Source organism: Lactuca sativa, chromosome 7 (assembly GCF_002870075.4).
Source record: "Lactuca sativa cultivar Salinas chromosome 7, Lsat_Salinas_v11, whole genome shotgun sequence".
Taxonomy (NCBI): domain Eukaryota; kingdom Viridiplantae; phylum Streptophyta; class Magnoliopsida; order Asterales; family Asteraceae; genus Lactuca; species Lactuca sativa.
The window spans coordinates 16546974-16559321 of record NC_056629.2 but is presented as its reverse complement, the minus strand read 5'-3'; the positions used below and the strand labels follow the sequence as shown (position 1 = coordinate 16559321).

General features: G+C 37.9%; 1 protein-coding gene across 1 annotated transcript; it reads left to right on the top strand.

The window, feature by feature from the left end:
• Positions 1 to 3590: 3590 nt before the first annotated feature.
• LOC111913559 (cellulose synthase-like protein E6) lies at positions 3591 to 6594 on the top strand. Its single transcript, XM_023909554.3, has 8 exons — positions 3591 to 4029; positions 4122 to 4425; positions 4499 to 4639; positions 4733 to 4864; positions 4945 to 5157; positions 5224 to 5448; positions 5530 to 5877; positions 5972 to 6594. Exons 1-8 carry the CDS (start codon positions 3710 to 3712, stop codon positions 6515 to 6517), a joined length of 2229 nt encoding a protein of 742 aa, XP_023765322.3. The 5' UTR covers positions 3591 to 3709; the 3' UTR covers positions 6518 to 6594.
• Positions 6595 to 12348: the final 5754 nt, after the last annotated feature.

The window sequence follows — 12348 nt, the reverse complement described above, 5'->3', positions numbered from 1 at the left end:
TACATATATGCAAATTTTTTTTGAAATTTGTTTAAACATAAGTTCTTACACACACACACACACATATATATATATATATATATATATATATATATATATATATATATATACACACACACATACGTTTTAGAGATGCATAATTTTTTTTAAAAAAAAATCTACAGCAAAAAAGTTTGTCGGGTTCTCATAAGTATTCGTGTGAACCACATTATATATTATGTTCTTTGTTTTTCATATGCATTAATACTATGTATGAAATTGTTTGTTAAAGTGCTCAAACGCTAACATGTATCAAAGTTATAACAGTGACAAAGTGTACATTCAGTTTTAAGGTGCATGATTTCGAGGTTTCTTTATCATTTGAATGAAGTCAAGACGTGAGCAACGCTTCTCACGTCGTGAGTCAAGGTTGACCCGTTGACCCACATTCTTTGAATCTCACGACGTGAGCCCTTGTTGCTCACGACGTGAGAGCGGTTTGATGACCAAAACCTTAAATTTTCAGTTTTAATGGAATGAGAGGGCTAGGGTTGTCCACCTTCAGCCTCCCTCACACTCTAAGCCTCCAGAAACCCTGATATCAATCATTGTTGAAGCCCTTGGTCATTTTGGTACATTTTCTAGCTTGACGAAGAAGAGAAGAAAAGGAAAGAAGTGCTCTAGTGGTGGAGTGGGCAAAGTATCATCATCATCTTTTCTTGCTGTTAGACCTTTGTAAGTACCAAAGGTTCAAACTTGATTGTATACTATGGATAAATCTAGGATTTTGTCCATATTTCTTCATGTTAAGCATGCTTGAGTGAAGTAAATCCATAAAGTTAGCAACTTTATGGATTCTAAGGGTTCTTTGATCATCATATTGACTAGATCTGGAAGTTGGTGAGGTATAAGAGCCATGCATGAGAGTTTGATGCATATTTTCCCACTTTTTGACCTAGAATGGGTCGGGTCATGCATAGTGCAAGCATGACCACAAAGCAAACATTTTTATGGGCCTTAGGGGCCCCCTTTAGCTTTCGGATAAGATGGGTTCAATGGCTTAACATAATAAGGACTTAAAACGTTGACTTTTGGCTTCAGGTCGTAGTCATAACGTGAGATATCAGGTCTCACGATGCGACAAAGATTAACCCCGTATATTGTTGAGTTCATGGAATTCACGATGTGACTCTATGATTCCCATGTCGTGAGGTTAGTTCAATAAGAATCCATGGCTGAGTTATCTGTGTCGGGAGTGAGTTGCTAGGATCGGACCTGCTCGACTCTCACAACGTGACCAAGGACTAGTCACGACGTGAGACCCTATGGTAGGGTTTTTTTCCAATGGATTTGACTTGGTTGACTTTTAACTTTGACCATGATTTTGACCAAGTTTGACTTACAGGGTATTTTGAGTATTTTGAGCTGTAGCCTGAGTTTTGCTCACTGTTATTTGTAAAGGTGACCGGTAGAGTTGGTTTCGGAGCAGCGTGTGGTTTTAGCTTATTATTTGTCTGTGAGGTGAGTTTTCTCACTGTGTCCATAGGAGTCGAAGACACCAATGCCGGTCCATTATTGTGCTATGCGGGATGATAGCTTTTATGCGGCTTATATGTGTTTGCATGTCCGAGTTGAAATAAACCCCAGGGTGGGGCCTATTATCACATGTTCGGGTTGAAATAGACCCAGGGCGGGCCCTACTATTGTATGATTGGGTTGAAAGATACCCTAGGGCGGGGACATATGTATTGATCAGGTTGAAATATACCCAAGGCGAGGCTCACGGGCTGAGCCCTTATGTGTTGATCGAGTTGGAACATACCCAAGGGTTAAGCCCAACTGTATGATTGGTATGTGATATTATCGAGAAATCACTAAGCTTTGTACTTATAGTTTATGTTTATGGTTTCAGGTACTTCTGGATTGAAAGGGAAAGACCCGACATGATGGCACAACATCCTCCCCTTATGATTTCCGCATTTTCAATAATTGTACTATGATATTTTGGGTATTATATTTGGTGATGGTTTTGAAACAATTTAATGAATGAAATTGATAGTCTTTCGATGAAAATTTTTATCACCATTTTTGGGTGTTACACAAAGACCGAGACCGAGACCAAGACACTGAAAGTGGTAGTGACAATGACAACAATGATAGTGACATGCCTTATACTTGAAGCATTGCTTTCCTAACCAAACCACCCTCAACCTAGCTTGAAACTATGACTTAAATTCCTCAACTTTATTTCATCAAACTACACAAAAACGGATTGTTAAAATTTCATTTATCAACAAATGTAGTTAACTTCCCTCTTCTGAAATAAAAACTTTCACGTATACAACCATCATGGTAAGATACTATAACCAAATGACAGTCACGTCATGTCATGTCATTATATTGTTGACTATAAAGTTTGACTCTCACCGAAACTATTTCCTATTTCAATGCACCTTTCTTTTTTGCAATAATTCCTTGTTTAAAACTTCAAACAATATAATTATCTTGATATTCTCTTCTTATCTTCATTGGCAGAGCTTTATAAGGGCAAGGGGGGCTGTGCCCCCCCCCCCCTCCCCCGATTTTTTGTTTATAAATAGTCCTTATAGTTTCATTTTATACATTTTAGGCCCAAAAATATAAAATTTTTGCTGTAGCCCCCCTGTTTACCAAATTTTATACATATTATATCCCCCACCTGAATCAAACATTGAAGCTCCGCCCCTGCTTATCTTGAAGTTATCAACACATAACTCATAGGTCATTCCCATTCCAAAGTCATTGTAAGCATCCCATAGATCATCTTTACAATGCCATGTCCTAGTTAAGATCATCTGTTAATTTAATACATATATGCATGTCATCAATAATATCATAAAATGTACAAATGACATGAATAATCAATAGGTGACTAACCTTGATCATGCTACATATTTGGGTGTAGTAGATGCTTTCCATGCCACCAACACTACAATCTCATTTGCACCAACTTGAATACTTTGTGTTGCGGTTATTGTTGTTGAGTTGGAAAATCAGATACCACATTATATTATCATAACATAAATAAAAACATTAGATTTTATGAACTTATAAACATTATATCAACCTTTCATCCCGGATTAACATACTTTATTAATAGTTGTAGAAATGACTGTACATGTTGGGGTTGCAATGCTCTCCATGGATACAACAGTGTTATTATGTGACTTGGAATTTGGTGATCTTAATGGATAACCCGACCCGATAGTAAAAGTTCTTCGGTTCCTGCCCCTAGACACTAATCGTTGCAACATTGCTCAATTGATACACTAACCGACACTACATTCATTTACTTTTGGATCAATTGTGTATAATAACTTAATGAGATTTTCTAACTATGCCAACAAATATTAATTATCAGGAATATTATTATAATTAAATATGAAATATATTAATTATAAAGAATATTTCTGATTGAAAAAATATAAAATACATTAATTAAAAATATTATTTATAACCAATACAGTTTATATTTAATTATAATAATATTCCTATGTCAAAAGACTACAATTCAACCCCAACCAGTGACAAATGTCTCTATTTGGATCAGTTACGTACACAGGTACTTATTTTCCGTTTCCTTTTATTTAATTGTCTTTACTATTTTGTGGATGTTACAAAATAGTGAAAATACTAACTTATGTAATCAATTACATCCCTTCCACAATACATATATAAGGAAGAACCTTGCATGCAACCACTAATAAAACATCAAAACACACACACACACACACAGCAAAAGATGGGAGACGAACACATTCCTTTATTTGAAACCAAGCAAGCTAAGGGACGAACTTTGTTCAAGCTTTATACAGCATCAATGTCGATGGCTATATGTTTGATATGCGTTTATAGAGCAACCCACACACCTGAAAAGGGCAAAACCGGAAGATATTTATGGATTGGGTTGTTCATGGCTGAGCTATGGTTCACTTTCTACTGGCTCATAACCCAGTTGGTTCGATGGAATCCTGTCACACACCAGACCTTCAAAGACCAACTCTCTCTCAAGTCTCTTAATTAATTTCTGAATAATTATCCATAATCTTCTCTTCGAACATGTGGCTGTATGTGATATGAATCTGGTGTACTAATGTTTGCAGGTATGAAAACATGCTTCCTGGTGTTGACATATTTGTCTGTACAGCGGACCCGGTGATAGAACCACCATTAATGGTGATAAACACGGTGTTATCCATGATGGCATACGATTACCCATCGGAAAAGCTCAACATTTATGTCTCCGATGATGGTGGATCAGAATTAACGTTCTATGCGCTTCTAGAAGCTTCTCGTTTCTCCAAACACTGGCTACCCTTTTGCAAAAGGTACAAGATTGAGCCACGTTCACCCTCGGCTTACTTTGCTTATGCATCTCCTATCAACAACGAATGGTCATTCATCAAGGTAGGCTCCCAAGTCCCAACATAAGTAATACACTAATAACATAAATTCTTATATATGTTATATTATTAAACAGAATAAATATGAAGAAATGAGTAAACGAATTGATAACACTACAAGGTTAGGGAAAGTGACAGAAGAGATAAGAAAAGAGCATAAAGGGTTTCAAGAATGGGATGTTGATTCAAGCAAAAATGACCATCAGGCTGTTATCCAAGTACTTTACATCTTTCACATATAAATGTTTTTAAAACATAACTTAAATTATATACTATTTACAATCATATTAAGTATAAACTTTTATATATAGATACTAACTGATCAAAGAGATCCTGAAGCAAGAGATACAGAAGGGAAAAGTTTGCCAGGTTTGGTATACGTGGCACGTGAGAAGAGACGTGAATGGCATCATAACTTCAAAGCAGGAGCCATGAATGCTCTGGTAATCTATATTCAACACATCATTTCATGTATAACAAAAAGAATAATTAGCGATTTACTCATTTGTAAATGAATCAACAGATACGGGTGTCATCAAAGATAAGCAACAACCCAATTATTCTAAATGTAGATTGCGATATGTACTCAAACAACTCAGAATCTATACGAGATGCCATGTGCTTTTTCATGGATGAAAGGAGCCAAAATAATATTGCATTCGTACAGTTTCCACAAAACTTTGATAATCTTACAAGAAACGATCTTTACAGCAATTCTCTGATGGTCTTAAATGATGTAAGATTGTTTTTCTTTTTGGACCCTATAATGTAAGTAAATGACCATTTTACCCTTATGGTAAAGGTGGATATTGGAGGTTTGGACTCGTATGGGGGGTGCCTATACATCGGAAGTGGTTGCTTTCACAGAAGAGATACTCTCTGTGGCAGAATCTATACCTTAGACACAAAAATCAATTGGGAGAAACAAAATCATAAAGAATTTACAGAAAGTATTGACGTGATCGAACACGAATGCAAAATTTTTGCAAGCTGTAGCTATGAACACAACACTCAATGGGGAAAAGAGGTCTCTCTCTCTCTCTCTCTCTCTCTCTCTCTCTCACACACACACACACATTGCAGTATATATCTAACTGTATACTTACAGATGGGATTAAAGTATGGGTGTCCAGTTGAAGACATCATTACTGGACTTTCCATAAAATGTAGAGGTTGGAGATCTGTCCACTTAAATCCAAAAAAAAGAGCGTTCCTAGGACTTGCTCCAACTACATTGTTACAGACACTAATTCAGACAAAAAGATGGGCAGAAGGCGAATTCCAGATATTCGTATCCAAATACTGCCCCCTTGTATTCGGGCACAACAAAATTCCACTAAAACTTCAAATTTCATACTGCTGTTACCTTTTATGGCCTGTAAATTGCTGGGCTACGCTATATTATGTTTTTGTGCCTTCTTATTGTCTCCTCGCACGCATCTCTCTGTTCCCAAAGGTTTGACTTTTCAAGCATTTCAAAATCAATACATTTTGTTTTACTATAAATAGCATTCATATGTTTGATTGTGTTTAACTATTTATACCTACAGTTATCGAGCTACTGGTTTCTACCTTTTGCGTATGTATTTGTTGGAAAATACGCCTACAGTTTGGGGGAGTTTTACTGGTTAGGGGGGACAGTAAGAGGTTGGTGGAATGACCAAAGAATGTGGTTGTACAGAGGATTAACTTCTTACCTTTTTGGATTCTGTGATGTTATCTTCAAGTCAATGGGGTTCACCACTTCTGGTTTTGTCATCACATCAAAGGTTTCTGAAGAAGATGCGTTACAGAGATACAACAAAGAGATCATGGAATTTGGTGCCACGTCACCAATGTTCAACATTTTATCAACACTTGCACTCGTTAATGTTCTCAGTTTTGTTAATGGAGTAAAGTGGGTGGTTATGGATTCAGACATTAATCATTTTAGGGAGTTAGGGATACAGATGGTTTTATGTGGTTTGATAATTCTCATTAATATTCCTTTATATGAAGGGATGTTCTTTCGTAAGGATAATGGTAGCATGCCCTCTTCTGTTACCTACCAGTCAACTATTTTAGCTGTATTATTTTGTGCAGTAGCCATTATTTAGATTGCAACATGTAAAAAATACGTCTACTAGGACTCATATTTCAACTTATTTATTAAAGCATTTATGAATAAAGACAATTTTTAACTAATAGCCAAAAGTTTTTTCTTTTTTGGTTGAGTTGTGGAGTCTGATTTACTCTTCTCTCTTCTGACCCTATAGCCGCTAGTAAGACCAAACATGTGTCATACACTCCCGAAAAAACGGACAGGATCAAGGGGAGTTCTATGGATTCGGGAAAAAGCATAATAAGTAATATGTTGAGTGTTGACAATCATGGGTACCGTATTCACTTGGTTGTCCATGTTATAGAAAAGTGTTGCTCTTTCAATAACTTTCAACAACAGAAACAAATAACGATTATAGAAGCAAGTATGGATCTCATATGGTTGAAGAACTTCGTATCAAAAATTGGTATGCAACATCAAGATTGTGTATTGCACGATGACAACCACTAGAATGTAATCCACTTGGCAAAGAATCCAATGTTTTATGTAGGACGAAACACATTCAAATGATGTGCAATTTTATTTAGGAATTGATAGGTGATGTGACCCTAAACCTGAAGAAGATCCTTGGCACAAAGAATCCAATAGACAAAGGTGGCGACAATAAAGAAGTTGATGTTGTACATGACTTCATATGGCCTTCCGGATACTTGAAGAGAAGGCGTGGACTAGAAAGAGAAAGAGAGAGATGAAGTTTACAAAGTTATAAATTGTATGACAACAAATTGGTTGACCAACCTCCAAGTTGGAGATTATGAGTTGTAGAGTCTGATTCATTCTTTTGACCTTATACCCGTTAGGTTGATTTTAGGTGTTTTGCTCCTTATATATAGATCCCATTAATCGGTGTAACATGTGAAGAAAACAAGTGAGATAGTAGAATTATAGTTTGGCATTATTAATAAAATCTCTCTTTCCCCCCCTTCTCTCTCTCTCTCTCTCACACACACACAAAATGTAACAATCACTCTGATTCGTGAGAGCCACGTTAAATATTATGTTCTTTGTTTTTCATTTGCATTAATGCTTTGTGTGTGAAATTGTTTGAATTGTTTGTTAAAGTGATTAAGCCCCAACAACACATATCACAGTTATGATAGTGAAAAATGAAGAATTTGGTATTAACACCGATAAAATCAAAGTTTATTAAGGTTCCAGAATAAATATATGAAGATTTCCTATAACTAAGGAAGAGATAAAAACACAGGAAAAGATAAGAACATAAATGGGATAAGAAGATAACAATTAATTAATTTCAACACTCCCCCTCAAGCTGGAGCATGAAGATCACGAATGCCCAGCTTGTTAAGTAAGAATTGGAGTCGTTCAGCACCCAAGGGCTTAGTAAGGAGATCGACAATCTGATGTTTGGACTCAATGGAGAGAGGCTTAATGTCACGGGAATCCACACGTTCACGAACAAAATAGCAGTCCATCTCAACGTGTTTTGTTCGTTCGTGGAAGACAAGATTATTGGCTATGTGGCGCGCATCTTGGTTGTCGCAAAACAAAGGAGTAGGATCGGCTATATAAATATTGAAATCTTGCAACAACCATCGGAACCAAAGGACTTCACTAACAGTCGTTGCCATGGCCCTATATTCCGCTTCAGCGGAGGAACGCGAGACCACAGATTGCTTCTTTGTCTTCCAGGATACTGGGGAGCCACCTAAGAGTAAAATATAACCGGTACGTGATCTTCGTGTAGTAACGCAACCAAGTCAGTCGGCATCACAATAAGCGGCAAGGTGAAAGTCTCCATGTTTGGGAATGAAAATTCCTTGACCAGGGGTAGCCTTAAGATATCACAAAATTCTGGTAACTGCCTTCATGTGTTCCTCACGTGGGTCAGAGACAAACTGACTTAGGACGTTTGCAGAATACGCGATATCAGGTCTAGTAGCTTGTAAATACAACAAACGTCCAATGATGCGTCAGTATTGCTTGACATCAGTTCGAGGACTGTCAAGAAATTTGTCAATCTTCGTGTGTTGTTCCATAGGGAATGTGCTAGGGCGACTGCCAAGTAGACCGCAATCTTCAAGAATATCAATAGTGTATTTCCGTTGGCTCATAACGAGACCATCTGAAGTTTTTGCTACTTCAATTCCAAGGAAATATTTGAGAGGACCCAAATCCTTGATGCTAAAGGCTTTGTCGAGATGTTGTTTAGTAGAGTCGATCTTGGAAACATGATTTCCCGTGATGATAACATCATCAACATAAATGAGAACAGCAGCAAACAAATCACCCTCTTGAATCGTAAAAAGAGAATGATCAGCTCGGGACTGCTTATAACCAAAGTCAACTAAAGCGTCAGTGAACTTTTGGTACCATGTGCGCGAGGCCTGCTTTAAACCATATAACGACTTCTTCAATTTGCATACACGAGTGTCATCCCGTTTTGAAAACCCCTGTGGAATCTTCATATAAACATCTTCTTCTAGTTCGCCATGTAAAAAGGCGTTATTAACATCCAATTGATGTAACTTCCAATTTCTTTTGACAGCGACTGTTAAAAAACAATGGACCGTCACGAGCTTAGCAACCGGAGCAAAAGTATCATGAGAATCAATGCCTTCAATTTGGGTGAAACCCTTTGCTACTAAACGCGCTTTATATCTTTCGATGTCGCCATTAGGCTTATATTTAATCTTGTAGACCCATTTAGAGTCAATGGCATGTTTGCCTTCCGGTAGGTTTTCTAGAGACCATGTATCATTTTGTTCAAGGGCTTTAATCTCATCTTGCATAGCTTTTCGCCACTTCTCATCCTTCATGGCTTGGTAAAAAGTTTTGGGCTCACTATTTTTTGTAATGCCTGCCAAGTAAGCTTTATGTGAGTCAGAAAAAGCATCATATGAAACGTAGTTAGCAATGGTATATACCGTCGAAGAAGGTTGATCAGCAGCGGTTTGCGTGTGGTCTATCGAAGGTGGCAGCTCGACATCAAAATCACGGAAACGTGCTGGTTGGCTTCTGTTTCTTTTTGGTCTCGTCAGTTGATCTTCGTCGTCAACGGGCGAAGTGATCTGTCCCTCTTCAAGTATGTCTTGTGTAGCTGTGTTGTGAGGTTCAAATGTCCTATGAACTTCATTTTCATCTTCAAAGATTTGCCCTGTCAAATTGCTTGAAGAATGGGTTTCCTCATCAACCCGGAGACCCTCTTTACCAAAACTACTTTCAATAGTGTCTTCGTGCCACGTGGGAATTTCAAAGGAATACCGATTATGACCCTCTTTCTTTAGTTTCATATAAGGAAAAACTTTTTCAAAAAACTGGATATCACGCGAAACTACAATCTTTCCATGTTCCACATCATAAACTTTGTACCCTTTGGTCCCAACAGGATAACCAATGAAAACTCCTGGTCTTCCCTTTGGTTCGAATTTGTCTCCCCTGTCACCGTACTGTGGTAATAGGCAAGACATCCCATGGTTCTCATTCCCTCATAATCAGGTTTTTTACCAAAAATAATTTCGTAAGGACTTTTATGGTGAATAACTTTAGATGGCAATCTATTAATGATGTAGGTAGCTGCTTCAATACACTCACCCCATAAATTTTTTGGTAGGCTTCCTTGGAACATCAAAGCGCGAGCTGTCTCAAGTAAGTGGTGATGTTTGCGTTCAACCACCCCATTTTGTTGGGGTATATATGGGCACGTAGTTTCAAATAATATTCCTTCTCGTGAGTAAAAATCTTTCATTTTGTTGGATGTGAACTCCCCTCCGTTGTCACATCTAATTCTTTTAATTCGCTTCCCAAACTGGGTTTCAATCATCTTGTGAAAGTTAATCAAACAATCACTTGCTTGATCCTTATGTTTAATAAGATAAACCCAAATAGCACGACTATAATCATCGACAATGGTGAGAAAGAAACTTGCATGAGTTGTTGAAGGTTTTCTATATTTGCCCCACACATCACAGTGAATAAGTTCAAAGCATTCATTTGATTTAATAAAACTCTTAGGAAAAACAGAACGAGTGTGTTTAGCTTTCACACAAGCATGGCAAACATCGTCTTTAAAACTAAAAGAAACATTTATCAAAAAATCAATGTGACTAAGTTTCGAGATATTGGCATGACCAAGTCTCGAATGTCAGACTTCTCCATCAGTCTTCAAACTCATGACTCTTCTATCACCCTTCAGCACACTCATTCGATATAGACCACGCATGCATTTACCCGCTCCAATCAAATTCTTCGAGTGTAAGTCCTGCATTATACAAAAATCCGGGTAAAAGCCAACAAAACAATTTAGTTCTTTTGATAGTCGACTCACGGATAATAAATTGCAGTTAAATCTGGGAATATATAAAACCCCTCCAATTTTAGTTTCACTATTTAGGGTGGTATCCCCCGTAGCTTCAACAGAGATGCTTTCTCCATTTGGTATTACTACGGGTGTTTCAGAATGAGCCTTTGATAGATTTTCAAGCATGTCACATTTGTGAACAATGTGATCAGTCGAGCCCGAATCAATGATCCAATCATCATTTTTCGCATTGGACTTACCTGCCATGTTAGCTTTGCGTGATACTTCACCTTGTATCTTGTCGTTTGATTCTGAAAGATGCTTCAATAAGACCTGGTACTGGTTGTTAGACAACCCTCCTATGTTGGATGCTTCACTGTCGACATGTGCTACCTTTGATTTGCCTTTCTCATTCTTCGTTTTTCCAGGCCACCAATCTGGATATCCAATAATTTTGAAACAACCCTCTTTCTTGTGACCATCTCGATCACAAAAGGTGCAATGCTCCAGTCTGGAATCTTTTTGCCCACCTTTATCTCCAACATTGTTTCGCTTATTAACACTATCGATCCTTTCACGAGAATAAGTCTGGAATGCAACAGGTTCAACATGGCTTTCTTTGGAGGCTACAATTGATCGTTGTTGCTCATCTTTAGATGCAAGCCTGTAAGCCTCCCTGAGTGTGGGATTTGGTTTCATTGAGAGGACTTGAGTTCGAATGGTTGAGAACTCATTGTCGAGGCCCATAAGGAACTCATATAAATGTTCCTTTTCCTGAAATTCATTTAAAAGTTTTCCGATTTCACAGGTACATCGACCACAGGTACATCGGGGTGTGGGTAGGACCGAGGATATCTCATCCCAAAGGCTCCTAAGTGTCGTATAGTAGGCCGAAACAGAATTGTTACCTTGTCTTGTTATGGTGAGTTTTTGTTTCAACTCATACGCTCGGGGAGCACTCTCTTTACCGAAACGTTCCTTTAGATCAGCCCAAATTTCTGCTGAGGTATTGGCGTATTTGACACTGCCTCTGATGGTCTTCTCCATGGATGTCGTCAACCACCCCTTTATCATGGCATCGCATCGCATCCATGGCATGTAGGTGTTGTCCTTTTCATCAGGCTTCGGAATGGTTCCGTCTACAAATCCCATCTTGTTCTTTGCAAACAGGAAGTTCGCCATCTCTTGGACCCAATCACTGTAATTGCTGTCGGTGAGGGGATCGTTGGTCTGCATCTGTCTTGGTGAATCGGAGGCATGGATGTAATAGGGTGAGCTAGTGTCAATTGTTTCATTCTTGGGGTTTGCTGTTCCTTCGCTGGTCATGGCGTCAGACTTAGGGTTGACGCTTTATCTGGGTATCCTGCTCTGATACCATGAAGAATTTGGTATTAACACCGATCAAATCAAAGTTTATTAAGGTTCCAGAATAAATACATGAAGATTTCCTATAACTAAGGAAGAGATAAAAACATAGGAAAAGATAAGAACGTAAATGGGATAAGAAGATAACAATTAATTAATTTCAACAAAAAAGACAAAGACAAAGACAGTGACAATGATGG